The sequence below is a fragment of the Pelodiscus sinensis genome, chromosome 3 (assembly GCF_052426305.1).
Source record: "Pelodiscus sinensis isolate ZL-2025 chromosome 3, ASM5242630v1, whole genome shotgun sequence".
Classification (NCBI taxonomy): Eukaryota; Metazoa; Chordata; order Testudines; family Trionychidae; genus Pelodiscus; species Pelodiscus sinensis.
This window is the reverse complement of record NC_143054.1, coordinates 168,682,314-168,701,443: the sequence shown is the minus strand read 5'-3', so window position 1 is coordinate 168,701,443 and position 19,130 is coordinate 168,682,314. Positions and strand designations below refer to the sequence as shown.

Here is a 19,130-nt window from a genome sequence, read left to right as displayed (position 1 = left end):
TGCTTCATGCTTGCTCTTGGTGCCATCCCAGCGCCTGGATCGGAGATTTTGAAGCACTCCCTGTGCAGGCCACACATACACATTGCCAACCAGTGCACGAACTGCCAGTAGGCACCGCTCACGCACAGCCTGAGCCCTCCAGTTCCTTCTCTACCCCGAAAGCCCTCCAGGTCTGAAACAGAGGGAGGAGGGTGGGTCGCAGAGCATCCACAGGGACAATATTTCTAAGAACTCCAATTACTGCTCAAGATGAGTAACCTATATTTCTCCTTTGAAAGGTCCCTGTGGATGCTCTAACAGCAGTTTTAGCCTGTGGTTTCTGTGGCTTCAGAATATTGCGGAAGGACGATGATAGAACTGCGGAGCTTACTGAAGTGTCAACCCCGTAAAAAAGTGCATAGTGCTTAGTAAAGGTAAGTTTTGATGTCCAAGTGGCTGCCTTACAAATGTCTATCAGTGGCATGTTGCATAGATACACAGTGGAAAAGGATACAGCCCTGGTAGAATGAGCCATGAAACCTAATAGTAACTTTAGGCCCTTAAGCGTGTAACAGTTTTATGCAGTCGGTGATCCATTTGGACAGCCTCTGTTTCAATATGGGTTGTCCTTTAATCTGGTCAGCGAATGCGAGGAAGATGTGAGGGGTTTGGCTGAAGGGCCTAATTCTTTGCAAACAGAATGCTAGGGCTGACCAGACATCAAAAGTATGCTTGGAAGCCTCAAATGCATTCGCATATGGTTGCTGGAAAAATACAGGTAAGTTCAATGATCCATGTATGTGAAATAAGGAAGCAAACTTAGGTAAGTATTTTGGGTGCATGAGAAAGTTAACCTTATCGGAATGGAATATTGTAAAAGGGAGGTTGGCCAGGACTGCCGCTTTCTCCCACATGGCAAGCTAATGAAAAAAAACAGCAATGCAACCTTCATGGATAGGTGTGAAAAGGAACTAGAGGAGAGAGGCTCAAAAGATGGTCTGGTCAGGGCTTTCAGTGCCAGACCGAGGTCTCAAGAAGGTACGGGTTGTGTAATATCAGGATGCAGGAGATGCAGCCCATTGAGGAACCTTTTAATTGTAGGGTGAGTAAAAATAGACCAGCCCTCAATTTTGCAGTGAAAGGCCATAATGACCAGTAGTGTATTTTAATGGAGCTAAACGGAAGTGATGATAGTCCAGGATAAAAGGTAGGGGCACTAATATTGGGTCCTGCCCTTTCGAGGTGCACCATGCTGAGAAGTGCTTCTACTTGCCTGCAGGAGAGGCAACGTATGAAACCTGGGGAGCCAGGCATTCCCAGGGTATTGGAAACTGTTAGACAGAAAAGTTGGAGTCTAAGAAAAAGTTTTTGGTTTTTTTTAAAACTACTATCAATAGAAAAACAAACTGAACTAACTACGAACTAGGTAACTAACTACCTATAACTGGAAAAACTACTAACTGCTATGAAAAGACAGGAGAGCTACTGCGGTTCCGACCGACGCTGACAGCGGTAGAGAAGGACCTGAAAGGGCCGGTTGCCGCGCATACGTGGTAGTGGTGCTGTGTGCGCTGACCACCACGCATGCGCAGCACACTGGAGGGCACTGCCAGCAAAATCTCCGTCCAGACACGCCACGGCGCTGCAAGCCCTAAGGTGGAGCACCCACAGGGACACTCCTCAAAGAAGAAACAAAAGGTAGGAATCCATGATCAGCTCTCAGAATGGAGAGAGTTAACTAGCAGTGTCCCTCAAGGATACGTACTTGGACCAATCCCATTCAACATATTCATAAATGATCAAGAGAAAGGGGTAACCAGTGAGTTGGCAAAATTTGCAGATGATACAAAACCGCTCAGTTCAGTACACAGCAGACTGTGAAGAGCTTCAAAAGGATCTCACAATACTTGGGGACTGGGCAACAAAATGGCAGATGAAATTCAATGTTGATAAATGCAAAGTAATTCATATTGGAAAACATATTCCCAACTATACATATAAAATGATGGGGTCTAAATTAGCCATTACCACTCAAAGAGAGGAAGTTTGGGGTCATTGTGAAACCATCTAGTCAATGTGCAGTGGTAGTGAAAAAAAGAAGCAGAAAGAGATGCATAAGAAGACAGAAAATATGTTTACTCCTTTATAAATCCACTGTACACTTGCATCTTAAATACTGTGTGCAGATGTGATTGCCGTATATCAGAAAAGAGCAACAAAATAATTAGGGGTATGGAATGGCTGCCATATCTGGAGAGAGTAATAAGACTGGGACTATTTGCCTTGGAAAAGAGATGACTAAGGGGGGTATGATAGAGGGCTATAAAATTATGACTGGCATGCAGAAAATACATAAAGAAATGTCATTTACTCCTAGAGGTCACCAAATGAAAATAGGCAGCAGGCTTAAAAAAACAACAAAAGTAAGCATTCTTTCACACAATACATAGTCAGCTTGTGGAGTTCCCTGCCAGGGGATGTTGAAGGCCACCACTACAACAGGGTTAAAAATAGAACTAGATATATTCATGGATTATAAGGTCATTAATGGCTTTTAGCCAGGATGGGAAGGCTGAGAATGGGTGACGAGATGGATTGCTTGATGATTACTTGTTCTGTTCGTTTCCCTATCCCGCTTCCCTGGGGCACTAGCAGAGCCCTCAATGCGAAAGAATGGGGATAAGGGGTGACATGCTGAACTGCCACACCACGGAAAAGTGCAGGAGGACCCATTACAGTAGTGTCGGCCATTTGCCACACTACCCACAGCATCAAGGCTTAGCCCAAACATTCTTTTTTTAACAAATGTAACTAGAAAAAAAAATCAACCTGGTTTTCACCAAAGAACATCTTGACCTGAAACTGACTTTGACATTTATGAATCATGAAGCACGTAACTGAGAACAATTACATTTTTAAGCTGCTTACAAATTGGACAGAGTACTTTCTCCAAACGCATGTGATAATCAGTACCAGAAAAAAATAGGCTTTACATGATTTTATACATAATGTAAAAGAAAACGTTTTCTAGATTTTTCTGAGCAATTATGCGTGTATATATATCTTCACACATATACAAGAATATATAAGGGAAAGTTTAATATGTTTGAGAGATATTACCTTGGATCTTGTTCTGTATAAACTAGCTCAGAATGTTTTCTATTAGCAAAAGTGGCGAGAAACACCTTATGGCATACAAGGTTCTTCTGACTGGTATAGAACAGAACATCAGTTGTAGCCCATTCTGAAAAACAAACAAATGCAACTGAACTAACCACAGTATTTTGTGCTATGAAAGGAGAAAATAGAAGGAAATAAGCAAGTTGCAGAGGAGATCTTGGAAATCAGAGTTTAATTAAACTAAAGGTGTCATTAAGTTTTATTTGATATTTCCTCAGTTAAACAAAGTTTTTTCTTACCATAAAGTTAATAGCGCTGATCTGATTTAAAAGAGAAAATCCAGGTTTTACAAGTCAACACTGAAACATCCGACAGCTGTACATTTTCAAGCATTTCCCATCTACCAATAAGCATTATGCACTAGGAGAAAATACTTTGCATAGGTACATAAGGTCCAATTCAGTACTGCTTAGAACCTCATTTTTCACCCAATAAGAAAATGTGCTGCTGGCAGTGATCCTTACTCTTAATGGTGAAACTCCTACACAAAGAAATTTACACCAATGCAAGGTGTAAATAGCTACCTTTTTGATTACACAAGTGTTCATGATCACATAAAGTAGAAAACATTGACAAATCCAGTCTATTGTGCTTTTCCTTTTCTATACTGAATTGCCTGGACTAGGAATATCAGCAGTTAACCCAGTAAGAATCACCCTAACTGATGCTTATCAGTTAACCTGGCTGGGTCCACTGCGCAGCGGGTTGGAGGTGTTCCAGTGCAGCAGGCCTGACTTGAGCAACCCCTGCCCGCAGGATCCTGTTTAAGTGACTAACTGATTAAATGGGATTTTACATCCCTAGACTGGGCAGATCATGGTTCATGGCCATGATGTTCCAAAGAAAGAAGTGTGCTACAATGAGGGAAAATAATGACAGTGGACAGTTCAAGACACTAGAACATTGTCTATCTGCTTTATTCTGATCAGTGTATTAGCAAGTTTTAAGCAGTGCCTTGCATTTCATAGTCCTAATCAAATAATCACTGAATACAGGATAACTCATCTAAACAAGTCTCTATGATTGCCAAGAGGGTGATAAAAATCAATTTTTTTAATAAATAAAGTTAGATTTATAAAACATCAAACTGAGTATACCCTCTTAGATGTTGTAAAACACTGTACTGATAGGTGCAGCAAATGCTGTACTGGTGGGTGGAGCAATATACCCAATGAACCAGTAGTAGGTACCTAAGTATAACCTCTTAGATATTGTAAATGCTGTACTGAGTTTTAAATTAACATGTTTTAGTGATCAGATTTGCACCATTGTTAAACAAATATGTGAAGTAGTATCAGTGAGAAACTTGATTTCAATCAATGATTTTTTTCTTGGCGATTTAAATCATGTTTAAATCAAATCTATGCTGCTTGCCATCAATAGTAGTAGCAATAAAAAAGACAATATGGGCATACATATGGTGTAATAAAGCACTACACTCTCTTTACTATATTGCTCTATTATGCTGTAAGGGCAAAGAAAGTTTCTTCACTTCCATTTCGTATTCTATTATATATTTTATGACAAAACTGAGAGGTAGTAAAGATTCCTAAGTTAAATTAAGGCCCCAGGACTCCAGTTAAAGCCTGTTCAAGTCAATGGAAGGACTCCTAATTCACTTTAGAAGGTTTTGAATTGGGGCCCATATCCTGAAATCAACTGGAACTACAGTTCATAGAATCATACAATCCTAGGGCTGGAAGAGACCTCAGGAGGTCATCGAGTCCAGCCCCCCTGTCCAAAGCAGGATCAACCCTAACTAAATCATCACAGCCAAGGCTTTTAAAATGTTGTTCAACATTTTAAAATGTATTTGGCACTTGGGTCCTAATTTTCAGAAGTGCTGATCAACTGCACAACTGACTTCATTTGGAGCTGCAAGTGCTTGCTAAAGCAGGCATGAAGACTCTGATCATACAAATATACATAAATAACTTTATGCACATTCACATACATGAAGTTAATCATGTAAATAAATGTTCACAGGATTAGGATCTGTATGTTTAACAAAGGAATGCCCATGGTACTGAATAAGCTGCTTTTGTTTGAATTGCAAAACTTGTACAATTATGCAGCATAAAAGACAAACTTTTCAAGCAAGTAAATCAATTGCAGTTTTAATATATGTGTGTGTTGCTCACAGATAAGATAGAATAGGTAAAAAATGCAACTGTTCCCCCCATGGGAGCAGTTTTATATACGCAAATATATGTAACTTGAAGATACTTCAGACAAAATACCTCACGTAATCTATCCATTTTAATGTCACAATCTACTGAATCTGTATATCTTATTTTGGTGCTTCATTCTTTATGATTTTAAATGTGCAAACATAAGACCTCAATAGTGCTCCCGGAAGTCTCAATGCCTGGGTGATCAACATGACGACTTGAGAACAGTTTTGTTTGTCCTTTAAGTCTAAGCAGCAGTTGGTCTTAGGACAACATGTGACCAAACCAACCTATACTGGTATACCAGTTTAACCAGGTAATTTTCCATGGAAGGGGTAGAAACAAAGGATTCATGCCCAAAAGGAAGTCTATTTAAGTTGTAAGGCTATCAGTCTCTTTGTCCTTGGCTGGTGTGACACACCCAAAAGGACAGCTGGAGACCCCAGAGAGAGTAAAAGATCTTCTTTGGCTTGAAGGCTTGCCTAAAATAAGAACAGTGTTAGGGTAAGTGTGTAATAAGCTTTAATGTATTAGAACTCGGCATGCATTTTCTTTTCTTTTAATTTTGTGTTTTGCTTTGCTCTGTGTTTTCACTTGCACCCACTTAAATCCTACTGTTTGTACTTAATAAAATTACTTTTATTTCCTTTCAAGCCCAGTGTAAATAATTGTTACCTGGGGGAAACAATCAGTGTGTACATCCTTCTTGAATTGTTAAAGGGGGCTTACTTGAATGAGCTTTCAACATGTGAAACTCACACAGTGAAAGACTGATTTATTTGGGGTTTTGTTCCCATTTGGCAATTGGTTTCCTGGATGCTGTGTCCTTGAACTGCATTCTCCCAGAGCATGAAGCGATTCAGTGTCTGCATTTTTCTTTGTGGGGAAGGGAGGGACGATTATCTCAGCTCTGTGCCATGTCTGTGGGAGACCAGGAGATCTGGCCCAGCAGCACAGGGTGGTGAAGAGCACCAGAGAGCAAGCAGGTGAGGGCCAGTGGCTTTATCAGCACACCAGAATACAGTCCCAAGTGGTCTTTTGTGACTGCACCCCATAACAAAAGATATTATCCCACATACCATGTCTCTCTCCTAGGACTAACATAAGTATAGCAACACCATTTTATAATGGATATCAGTTTTAACATGGTAGCCCTTTATTTAGTTAAACTACTAGGGTGCTATACCCTCTGCTCACTACAATCGCATTCTCTCTGGCTGCTTTCACTTCACTGAGAGAGACTGTTGACGCTGATGATGTGATGACGCCATTGTCACTCAGCAGGAACGTTCTGTCATCCAGTAGGAAAAACTTTTTTATATATAGAAAGATTATTACTTATTCAAAGCTGCAATATATGGAGAGTTTTCTTTTGCCACATTAGATTTACAAACTACTTACCAAAACTGAACACATTTGGGATAATACATTCCACCTCAGGTAACTTCTCAAGTTTCATAACAATACAGACTGACTCTTCAGTATTTGAGTTATTTATGCTGGTAGCCATATACCCCTGGTCTGGGGAAATTCTGATACGCTGAATAATTGCATCATGAAAACCAAGATCTTCAATACTGAGTAAAAATTCAACACTTCCTTCATCTAGTACACAAAAGAATACAGACAACATTATCCAAGAACTAACACAATGAATAACAGTATTTTATATTTTGCTTTGATATTCTTCTAATGTGCAATTTATTAGTATCAAATAGTTGTCTTAATGTATGCTAAAGTTATCATAACTGAGTTTAATGATATCTGCAAAAATATTTTGTTGTTGCTGTTTTTAAAAAATCTTTACCTTTTGGAATTAAAAAATGCATGACTGATTTTTGCTTATATTTACCCCCACTGAATTGGTCTATTTTCTATACACCCAAACTGCTGACTAAAAACAACAATTTATCATGGAAATTTCATTGTAACTCAATATAGTTTTTGATACTAATGTAAGTTGATAACTCCTCTCCCTCCCTGGTATTTAAGCGCTACTGCTCACACAAGAACAAACATATAAACAGGCCATCATGCTTAGGTTTGAAGTTAGACCAGAAGACCTCAACTTGAAGGACATGCACCCTTGGATTGGGAGTTGGAGGAATGTCCAGGAGAGCTCAGTAGGTCCAGGGGAGAGGGGGGAATGCCCCCAGCCCTTCCCTACCAACCAACTCTGTTCCAGGTCCACCCTCAAGCACATCTCTTGGTGTAAAAAGAACCTCTCATTTCAAGACTGAGCTTGATAAGTTTATGGAGGGGATGGTATAATGAGACTGCCTAGAATGGCACGTAGCCTATCTGTGACAGTCACTAGCAAAAATCCGCAATAGCTATAGATTGGGAACAAGAGGTGGAGGGCTCTGAGTTATTACAGAGAATTCCTTCTCAAGTGTTTGTCTGGTGGGTCTTGCTGATGTGCCCAAGGTTCAAATGACAGCTAGATTTGGGGATGTGAAGGAATTTCCCCTCAGGTCAAATTGGTAAACACCCTTTTCACCTTCCTCTGAAGCACGGGGCACAGGTCACTTGCTGGTTTAAACGAGAGTAAATGGTTGATTCTCTGTAACCTGACATCAGTAAATCATGCTTTAAAGGACTTCACTATGTTCAGCCAGAGGTATGGGATGGGAGGGGGAAGGTTCTGTAGCGTGAAACATGCATGAAGTTAGACTAGATCAGTGTTTCTCAACCAGTGGTACAAATACCCTTAGGAGTACTAGAGAGAAGTCTGAGGGGTACGTCAACACAACTGAAATTTGGAGAAAACTGAATTTTTGTTTTAAGTTTTACAACGCTTTATTATTTTTGCACTTTTTACCCCCCAAAATGTCATCGCTCGCCCGGCTACCATTAAGTTGTTTAAACAAATGTGTTGCAATGGTAGAAAAAAATGTGAGAGTCTGAAAACAGCTGGTACTGGGGGTACTTATATATATATTTTTTAAAGGGGTGCTTTATAAAAAAAAGGTCAAGAAACACTGGACTAGATGATCATAGTGATCCCTTTAGGCCTTAAAAAGTTGGAGACTTTTGTTGATTACATTAACCTAATACATGTAATCATACTACATTATTCTCCACTTCCTGTCCCACTTTCCAGAATCTGGACTCTGAAGTGTTTACTTCTTTTCTAAAATTTGTTTAATCATTTTATCATTTAAAATATCATTTGACCTATTTTTTGTTTTAAAATTTCAAAACATTTTCAAGTAACAGAGATGGTTAAGCTTGAAGCTAAGTAAAGTATCCCACAAAGTCAATGCACGTGGAAAGATGTGAGCAATTATAATAGCCAAGAAATATCTTACCATCATCTGCTTTTGAACGAAATATGCAGCCATTTTCTTCAAAGTAAACACAATCCCCAAACCTAATCTGTTAAGCACAAAACAGACAGAATTAAATCATGGTCATCTCTTAAAGGTCAAAATAAGTCCTAAAAGTTCCTACACACAATCTGTTTTCCACTGAAGTTATATAGTACATGAATAGGCCTATGGTTTTATTTATACATATAATCTAATTCAGCAATGAATGCATAATATTTTATATACAGGCAGTCCCCAGGTTACATGGATCCGACTTACATCGGATCCCTACTTACAAACGGGGTGAGGCAACCGCGCACTAGCTGCTTCCCCCCAGCAGACCAGGGAGACACGAAGCTAGCGCCGCCCCCCCCCCCCCGCCCTCCCCAGCAGTCCAGGGAGATGCGGAGCGGCTTTTCTCAGCAGACACCTCAGCTTGAGAATAAAGGACTGAGGGAAGTGAGGTGTGGGAGAATAAAACTGAGCTCTGGAGAAATGTTTGGCTAGAGTTTCCCCTACAATATGTACCAGTTCCGACTTACATACAAATTCAACTTAAGAACAAACCTACAGTCCCTATCTTGTACGTAACCCGGGGACTGCCTGTACACACTATATAAAATATAAAAGAGGTGCTTGCTACACTGAAGGATTTTGTTAGGCATATTCAGAGCAGTGAAAGAGGAAAACATTTTTTCTAAAGGAACTGTAAGACATTAACAAATGGAGAAGTAATTTCCTTATTAACTACTCAAGCAAAAAGCATTATCTTATAAATAGCTAATTTAACAGAATTACCCATAATGGGAAGTTACCCAACCACATATTTCCAGGATTGGACCCTTAATTTTTGTGTCTGCAAACACGTATGTAACTGCTTAATATTAAGCACCTGAATAGTCTCACTGAAGAAAATAAAAGCAATAACAGTATTTACTAATAAGTAATTTACAAATAGAAAAAGTTGCTAACAACTTATATTTAATAGGTCAATTCACTAATTAAAGTTAAACTAAATTCTGAGTTTTCTATAAAGCTCACGAAGTAAGGACCAATCCCGGAAACACATATGCATGTGCTTAACTTTAACTATCACAACAGAACAACTGACATCAATAAGAATATTCATGGTATTAAAATCAAGTATTTCTAGAACTGGAGTTGAAGGGAGCAAAGATATTGTAGTTTATGTCATCCCATCACTGCAAGGAATTAAAAGCTCAGAATCCAGTTACCATCTCCCCACTAGGGATGTTAGCTATCGGATAATTGAATAGTCGAATAACTGCATGAATTCTTATTGGTTACTTGACTATTTTAAAGTCCCCAGGACCAGCAGCCAGTGCATTCCGGCCTCCCTCCCAGGGAGCACCCTGCTATCTGGGCTGCTACCTCTATATTCGAGGCAGCAGCATGGAGTGCCAGGCGTAAGCCAATCTTCGACGGTAGTTGATTTAAAAGCCAGTTCCCCTAATGGATCAGCTGCCTGCCTCCTGCACTATTGCCTCTGATATAGAAGCAGCAGCACGGGGTGGCAGCAGCCACTGTCTGTGGGGGCTGGGGTGAGGGAGACTGACACAAAGCAGCCTCTGTCCACGGTGGCCTGGGCTGACCATGGGCAGATGTTGCTCTGGCAGCAGCCCCGCCTGTGCGGGGTCTGGGCTAGCCATGGACAGACACTGGTCCGGCAGCAGCCCCTGTCCGTGGGGGGTCAGAGCTGGCTGTGAAAAGAGGGAGCTTCGGCAGCAGCTGCTGTTTTTGTGCGTGGGGGATGTGGGAGAGTCTGAGCTCCCTGTGGACAGAGGCTGCTCACCTCCCCAACTCCGCAGACAGGGGCTGCTGCTGCGAACCAGCCTTTGTCCACGGCAAACCCAGGCTCTGATAGAGGCAGGAGCACAGAGAAGGGGGATAGGCCAAACCATGGAGCCGGTGCTGGGAGGAACCAGCTTTTAAGTCGGCTCCCCCCAGCACAGGATCCTGCTTCCCCCCCTTGCTGGCTCTGGTGTGGGGGGAAATGTGTGCAGTTGACAACATTAACTGATAAGCATAGGCTTACTGGTTAATCGTAAAGTTGACTACATGTTGACATTCCTACTCCCCTCTCCATATAATGAATGGCTAAAAGCACTTAAATCTTCATTTTTATCATACAATCCACATCATTTGACAAAAAAACAGTTTACCTTTATCCTATTTGTTAATTAATTATCATTCCTTGTTACTGACTATGGTGATATTAAGACTGCTGTTTATGTAAAATAGTTCAATTAGATTTAAGATACTATAAGCATACTCCAAACTTCTTTGTACATATTCTGTAATTATAAAATATTTAAAAATCAGAACTACAAACATATGACATTTTAAAAAACATGAAATATAAAGGCATTCATAGTAAGAACAGCTTCAACTGCCTCTTACTTGTACTAAGTTATTATGCATTTTAATTTTTTTTTGCCACTCACCATTGGGTTGCCCATGCTGAATGTATACTTGTTATACATTACTTCTAATTTTTTCTTGATTCTTTTTGCCATATCTATATATCTTGCTGAAGTTACTTTCCAGTTCTCCTGCTCTGATTTCAGAAGATCCTGCTACAAATAAATCAATGCAATCAGCCTCTGATGTCCAAAGTGATGGTTAGATGTTCTTGTCTATCACAGTCACTTAGCATCACTTATAAAATGCAAAATGAACTTAAATTGACAGGGGCTGAAATTCAACTTGTGAAATTAACTTTCAAGTCATCCTAAACAATAACTTATTTCTGTCTGAAAATATTTCAAATACTGTGTACTTCAAGTAACACAATTTTATTACTAAAAAAGATTATTGTATTATTATTGAAGACAATTATTACTTTAAAAGATTAATTTTTTTCTCTGCTTTTTGTTTATTGCATGCATTCAACATGCATGCTAAGAATGTTAACTAACCAGTAATTTACTAGTCAAGTAATCCATTGAATTTCCATTGACTACTCCATAGGCACTTCCGCACTCCTCCTTTGAAATATATAAGAGCCCCCACTGGGGCTCTTGTACATTTCAAAGGAGGAATGTGGAATTCCCTGTGCAGCCCGGGACAGCAGGAAGTCCTGCTGACTCCTGGCTCCACAAGGGCGCTTACAGGGCTCTTGTGCATTTCAAAGGGTATTTCAAAGCAGAAACACCCTGATGGAGTCTGGGGTCAGCGGGGCACTCAGAGGCAACAAGGGGAGCAGTAAGGGGAGGGAATTGACTAGTCGACGATCCTTAATGCATGCTGTATAAATCATTTTTGCTGTTTCCTCTCTACAGTCCGTCAGATAGGACTTGGTAATCCAAATAAATCTGTGCAGATTCAATGGGCTGTCCATGGATCCAATTATAAAATTGGAGCCTTTGTCAGTTTTCACTTTCGAGAACAATCAACAGAGGAAGATAAACATTTTTAATAAATAAAAAAGTATATCTGTACCACCATAAAACTTGGCAGAGAGAGTGGCAAGAGCAGAACCTGAAAATATACAAACTACATATTTATATATTTTTAAAAGTGTGTCTGTTTGTCCATCTGTTCCAGAATGCCTTCTAAACAATAAGAGCTAGGATCACCAAATTTGGTATTGCAGCTTCCTCTTATTCTAACTTAAAGCAAGGTCAGGTTTTGGTTGTGCTAGGACAATGGGATGTATCTCGTAGTCAACTGTTTCTCATAAATTGGAAAAAGAAGGGGTCAGGTAGGAAGAACAGTTATGCTGGGGAATGAGCACAGGGGCACAGCAAGACTATGTCTACATTGGCAAGATTTTGCACAAAAACAAGTGCTTTTGTGAAAAATCTTGCCACCTATCTACACTGGCTGTGAGTACTTGCGCAAGAACACTGACGTTCTAATGTATAAAAACAGTGCTTCTTGCACAAATAGTTTGATGCTCCCGCTCAGGGATAAGCCCTTTTGTGCGACTGTTCTTGCGCAAGAGGCTAGTGTAGACAGGCAACATCAATTTCTTGCGCAAGAAAGCCCGATGTTTAAATGGCCATCAGAGCTATCTTGCGCAAGAGAGCATCTACATTGGCACGGATTCTCTTGCGCAAAAGCACATGCTGGTATAGAAGCTCTCTTACTCAAATACTCTAATGCAAAAACTCTTGCGTTAAAGAGTATTTGCACTAAATCATGCCAGTGTAGACGTAGCCCAAGTGTCCCAGTGAGAAGCTGCTGGCTGGCAGCACCCAACACCCCAGCTTGCACCAGGGAGTCATTGCGGGTCACTGCACAGCCCCCGCTGCCTTTGGGCTGGGCTTGGGGAGCACTGGCAGAAGGCCTGCATAGCCCCTCACTGCACGTCCTGGCCATGCCTGGGGAATGCCCATGGAAGGCCTGTGTGGCCCGTCACCAGCCCTGGGCTGACCCAGGGAGAAGCTGGCAGCCAGGCTCTGTGGTCCCAACCCCGGCCCAGGCTGAACCCAGACAACGCTGGATAAGTCTTCTAGTTTTTTTTTTTTTTTTTTTTAAGTATATGATATATTACTGCAAACACCAACAAAGTACAAGGTGATCCAATTTATACACATACACACACCGGCAGGTAAACCATCTTCTGTGGACTTGCCTTTGTTAGAAAAATGTTATGGTGCTTAAATACAGTTTTGCAGAGTCAAATTACCTAAAATGATGCTGACCATGATGGACTAGTCTGTATGGATAAGGACAAGTTTTGTAATGGAGCGTGTCAGCTATAAATGGTTAAATCCTGATCTCTTCAGTCTGGAGATTCTTATGGGTTTTTCCAGTTCTGTTCTGATAATCCAATAGTATTTTTCTGGCAAATATTTAGATTTTAGAAAAAAAGGTACAGTATGTTGGGGGTAACCTCTGAAATCTTTTCTATTCAGAACAGTGTGGGGTGGCTTCTGAGATACTATACATCCACTAGCCCCCGAGACTATCCGTTTGCTTTCCGGCTGCGTCTAGACTGGCAAGTTTTTCCGCAAAAGTGGCTGCTTTTGCAGAAAAACTTGCCAGCTGTCTACACTGGCTGCTTGAATTTATGCAAGAACACTGACGATCTAATGTAAGATCGTCAGTGTTCTTGCGCAAATACTATGCTGCTCCCGTTCGGGAAAAAGCCCTCTTGCGCAAACATATTTGCGCAAGAGGGCCAGTGTAGACAGCTAAAAACTGTTTTGTGCAAAAAAGCCCCGATGTCGAAAATGGCAATTGGGGCTTTCTTGAGCAAAACCGCGTCTAGATTGGCATGGACCCTTTTCCGCAAAAAGCGCTTTTGCACAAAAGCGTCCGTGCCAATCTAGACGCTCTTTTCCGCAAATGCTTTTAACGGAAAATCTTTTTCGTTAAAAGCATTTGCAGAAAATCATGCCAGTCTAGATGCAGCCTCCAAGAACTCAGTTCAACTCTGAACTGGTCACTGTGTGTTTATTTTTTATTGGCATGGCATACAATCAAACTATGCTTCCACTGATCAGGCTCAATATAGGGGTTAGGGATGTAAAAACATCTTAAAATAGTTAATCATTTAAATGTTTTGTTTAACCAGCTAGCTGCCTTGGGCAAGGTCCAGTTGGCTGGGCCAGTTAACTGGTTACCTCATAAAGAGGATGATAAGCCATCTGCTTACCAGGTAACTAGTTAACCTCTTATATACTTACTCAGGATTGGTACAGGGAATACCAGTTGCACAGACATTTTCTTCTATTATATACATTGTTACATTCACTATACATTGTATCACACATTTTGGGATTGACTTGGTTACTTTGTAGGAACCAATCCCAATTCACTTTTTTCCTCATCTTGTGTCCCAAGCTTATCTTGCCTATTGTTATCTTACCTAATACGGATGTCAGTGAATAGTCAACCAGATGATTAACCAGTAAGCCTAAACTTATCGATTAATTTTGTCGACTACTTGCATTCTCTCCCCATACAGAGGCAGCAAGGAGCCAGCGCTTGGGGAAGACAGCTTAAAAACTGACTCCCTCTCGTGCAGTGCTGCTGCCTCTTTCAGGTGGGTAGGAGAGACTGCTTTATGGTAGCAGCCCCTGTCTGTGGTGGGGCGGCGTGTGTGTCTGAGCTCCCCGCAGACAGAGGCTGCTCTGCATCTCCTGGAGCATTTCCTTAGAGTTAGCAGCATGGTGCAGCAGGCAGGTGGTCTGCAAGGGCAGCTGGTTTTTAAATTGGCTCCCATTGCACACCAGCTCCCATGCTAGCCTGCACTGCTGCCTGATATAAAGGTAGTAGTACAGGATGGCAGGAGGCTCCCCAGGAGACCAGAGCGCACTGGTTGGTGGCTCTGCCCCCGGGGCCTTTAGAATAGTTGAGTAACCAGTAAGAATTAATGCAGTTACTCGACTATTAAATTACTCAATAGCTAACATCCCTATTACCTATTAATGGTTCCCTCTATTCCCCCTTTTCTGTTTCCAGCTTTCTGATCCATTTGCTTCCCTAAACTTGTCTGCCAAGAAATGAGGCTTCACACACGTGTCAAGCCAGGGCTGTGCAACAATAAAGTTGACACATTGAGTAATCATGGAGAAGTACATAAGTTGAAAGGTTGAACAAGGTCATTTGTCTCTGGCTATGTATACAATGCAAGGTTTTTGCGCAAAAACCCATGGAGCATCCACATCTCAAAGGCGCTTTTGCGCAAGGAAATCAAGAATAAAACAGCAGAACAGAGGGCTTTTTCCGCTGTATGTAAACCTCCTTTTACGAGGCATAACTCCGTGTGCGCAAGAATTCTTGCACAAAAAGGCAAGTGTGGACATTCCAGAGGGGTTTCTTGCGCAAGAAACCCCTATGGGAAAAAGCACAGGTGCTCTGATGGCCACTCTGTGAATGGCCATCAGAGCTTTCTTGAGCAAGAGCATCCAAGAGGTGTGGATGTACTCTTGTGCAAGAAGTTTTTGCACAAAAACTCTTGCACAAAAGGCTTCTTCTACATGCTTCTTGCACAAGTGTAGTCCTAGCCTCTGAGTATAATTGAAATGCCAATCCCTACTCCCCTATCTCAAAATCTTTTGGAGAAAAAATGTTTCCTTATACTACAGCACTGATCTTTCAGGACTGGCATAGTCTTCAGGGCACATCCAAACAAAATTGGCAACTTTATGATGATTGTTGGCATTATGTTTATATTTAAACTGCATACCTTGCAAGAAAAGAATCTCTGTGGCATAATGTGGCCTGGCGAATCCGTGTTTTTCCATGAATTTCCCAAACACTTTGTAAACTGAAATTCTCTTGGTTTTATTTGATTGCAAAACCGTACTATCTGATCATAGTTATGATTAAAGTAGTATCTGCAGCAACCAACACTGAAGTTCAGAGTATTCAGAAAAGATTTCACAGTCTGATGCATGATGCGCAAATCTTCACTTGACACTGTGGTTGCTCTAGACTTGCCAAGAATCCAAAATGATGTCGGGTCAGTTTAATCGGGCCCCTGATACGTTCATGGTCAGACTGACGCTGGGACTGCCTCAAAGGAGACTAGTCTTTAAAGCAAACGAGGATTCAGACGGAATGCGGTAAACGTTAGCTGTCGTGTGAACGGCAGGGAATGTAAAACCGAAACCGCCTCCCCTCGCTTTGCAAGTCAGTCGCTCGTACGCGCAGGCGGCGTGTTTCTGCCGCAAGCGGCCACTGCTGCGGGGCAGCCCTTGGCGGGCCGGGGGCGGGAGGGACAGGCCCCGCCAAGCTCCCGCACACGCTCCAGTCCAGCTGTGACCCCTTCGCTGAGTCTGTGAAACGGGAGGGATTTCCCCGGGCGGCTGGACACTGCGCGTCAGCCCCGGCCCGCGGCTTAAAGCACCGCTTGGACACGCGCGCAAGCCGGCACGAGGCGGAGGCGGAGGCGCGCCCGGCGCATGTTCCCCACTCACGCCTAGCAGCGGGCCAGGCACTCGGGGGCCACGACAGACCCTCCCAGACCTGCTGGAGGCAGGGACCGGAGTCCTCGCTGGCTCACGGCACAAGCTGCTGGAGAGTGGGAAGGGCCGTAAAAGGGCTCCCGCTCCGCTGCGGGAGATGAGGCTGCTTCCGAGAAGGCGCCAAGGCAACCATGACGTCACGGAAAAGCGACTCTATTCCGCGCCGGAGCCCCGCCCGACTTCCCTACAGTTAGAGCAGCGCACAGTCATTCCCAGGCACGCCCACATCCAAGATGGCGCCCGAACTAGTACCGCTTTATGTACACGGCTACCAGTACTCAAGATGTCGGCGAAAGCTGAGCGCGCCGCCGCCATCTTGGTTATGGGCAGTCGGGCTGACAGTGACTTACTATAATCTGCCTTGTTAGTTTTAAGGCACATTAACATTTTCTTTGCTATTTGAACCCCCATTTCGGGCCCGAAAATGCTTCCGGGCACCTGCCCCTTTCGATGAAAAAATTTGGTAGATAACATGTGGGTTTCTTATTAGAACGGGATGCTTCCTTGTAGTGAAACCTCTTCCAGGTCACAGCAACCCCGGTGAGGTGCCGTATGATGTCGGGAAGGGCACAAACATGTAAGCCAGGAAACTTCTTGCCCTAAGTGAAGATGGCCGCTGTGTCCCTCCTCCCTAGCCTGGGACGGCCTCGCCGCAGCGCCTGTAAGCTCAAGTCCTCCCTCTGGTCCGCACAGGTCCCGGCGCTTCCTTCCTGGCGGCTTCTTTTCCCCTTGAGCTTCCCTCGGCTCCTCTCTCGCCTGTTCCCAGCAACCTCAGCATGACGGAGGCTACAGCCTGGCCTGGGAGCATCCCGGTCCCTGCTGGCGCGTGTCAGTTGCGAGGAGGAAAAGAAGAGGTAGACGCTGAGGAAGGTCCGAAAGGAAGGAAACAGGGAGCCGCTAGAGCCCGCTGGAAACTGCTGAGAGAGGTATAATGCTGCTTTATATCCCCAAGGCCCTTCCCTCCCAAGGGGCCCGCAGAGTCTGCTAAACTACCTATGCACGAGATCGGTGACATGCAGCCACTTCTGGGGCGTGGGGGTGATAGCTAGGATACCAACCCATGGCAAAGCATCCTCTCCCATGCGTGCTGGAGTACATAAAACCATGCAGAAAAGACACGGAATCACCGGGCAGGTGTAAGGGGCTGGCTGGAGATGCTCCCTCCAGAACTGCCCCAGCCCCAAGTCTCCCACTCCCCAGGCATCCTTTATGGAGAGTGGGGGGCCATACAGGAATATTGATGGCTGTTCCTTTTCATCAGGGAGCAAGGGGGAAAAGCACAGTTTTCTGCATTCCTCACTCTGGTTGGGGAGCAAAGAGGTGCAGTAGCCATGGAGAGGTCCTTCTCACTAGGAATATTAATAATTATTTTTTTGTAAATGTGTAACTGCTGAAAATTTTAAGCAGTTACACATTTACACACAGATGGGGGCTCTGCAAGAGCTGGTATCTGGATGCAACACCGGATGTGGGGGAAGTGGAGGAGGCTTGCATATAAACATTAACAGGGCTTGCCAAGCGGCAGCGAGCCCTGCTCGCCAGCCACATGGTTCTTCACTCTGCGCATGCGCAGATCGTTCTGCGCTGGCTCTTCCGGGTTGTAATCTACTCGCCTATGGCGAGTAGATTACACATTATTTGTCAAGCCCTGAACATTAAAGTTAACCCATGAGACCAGACTCATTGGTTAAACATGTACATTAACACATCCCTACTTCTCACCTGGCTCCATACTGCTTCGTGAGAGGTGGTGGGATAATCCTCTTTCCCAGGGGCAGCCTGCGTACTGAACCCCTCATCCCCAGCCCCACCCCACAGCAATGATTTAAGTGAAGAAAAATTAATTAAGCACCCGAGGAATGCCAGATAAATTTTCTAGTGCTCATGTAAAGTTGAGTACACTTAGTAGAGTTAGTAGAATTGCCTTTTCCCCTTGGAGAGCTAACCCTTTATATTTGTAGATTTAAAACCGTATTATCTTAATGTCTGAAGGACAGAGCAGTTTTACTTAAGAACGGCCATACTGGGTCAGAACAACGGTCCATCCAGCCCAGTATCCTGTCTGCCAACAGTGGCCAATACCAGATACCCCAGAGGGAAGAAACACAACCAGTAATCCTCCTGTGATCACTCCCCTGTTAGCCTCTGTTTCTCTGGAGGTGGGTAAGGTCACTATTCCTACCCATCCTGGCTAATAGCCATTGATGGACCTAACTTCCATGAATCTATCTAGCTCTTTTTTGAATGCTTTTATCAGATCTTGCAACCGATGGTCTGATTTAATATAAGAGGTAAATATGGGCATTTTCATTTGTCCTAAACTGTGGCTCATAACCAAACAGAATACCATTTTTCTGAATTGAATTGTTTTAGCACAGATCGGAAGAAAGTTGTGGTTTCCCACTATCTCAAACTGGGAGCTAGCGATTAAATGGCCTCTCTTCAGTCTGTGAAGATTTTCTCAGTTATATGCAGTGTTGTTGTGGCCCCATTGGTCCCAGGTTATTAGACAAGCTGAGTGAGGTAATATTTTTTACTTGACCTAC

The 19,130-nt window shown here is 42.9% G+C and overlaps 2 protein-coding genes across 4 annotated transcripts in view; one reads left to right on the top strand and one right to left on the bottom strand.

The window, feature by feature from the left end:
- Nucleotides 1-16,752, bottom strand: part of PREPL (prolyl endopeptidase like) — a 44,268-nt gene extending 27,516 nt beyond the window's left edge. Inside the window, exons 1-5 of one of the 2 annotated variants that reach the window (XM_006125467.4) lie at nucleotides 15,804-16,752; nucleotides 11,107-11,238; nucleotides 8,642-8,708; nucleotides 6,732-6,935; nucleotides 3,100-3,223 (exon numbers count right to left, since the gene is read on the bottom strand). In XM_006125467.4, coding sequence (XP_006125529.2) covers nucleotides 3,100-3,223; nucleotides 6,732-6,935; nucleotides 8,642-8,708; nucleotides 11,107-11,238; nucleotides 15,804-16,013 — 737 coding nt within the window. In that variant the 5' untranslated portion in view covers nucleotides 16,014-16,752. The remainder of the gene's footprint in view (nucleotides 1-3,099; nucleotides 3,224-6,731; nucleotides 6,936-8,641; nucleotides 8,709-11,106; nucleotides 11,239-15,803) is intronic. The other variant, XM_006125466.5, reaches the window with a different exon arrangement.
- A 184-nt stretch (nucleotides 16,753-16,936) lies between these two features.
- CAMKMT (calmodulin-lysine N-methyltransferase) overlaps nucleotides 16,937-19,130 on the top strand; it is a 361,289-nt gene continuing 359,095 nt past the window's right edge. Inside the window, exon 1 of one of the 2 annotated variants that reach the window (XM_006125470.5) lies at nucleotides 16,937-17,510. In XM_006125470.5, the coding sequence (XP_006125532.3) occupies nucleotides 17,361-17,510 (150 nt within the window). In that variant the 5' untranslated portion in view covers nucleotides 16,937-17,360. The remainder of the gene's footprint in view (nucleotides 17,511-19,130) is intronic. The other variant, XM_006125469.5, reaches the window with a different exon arrangement.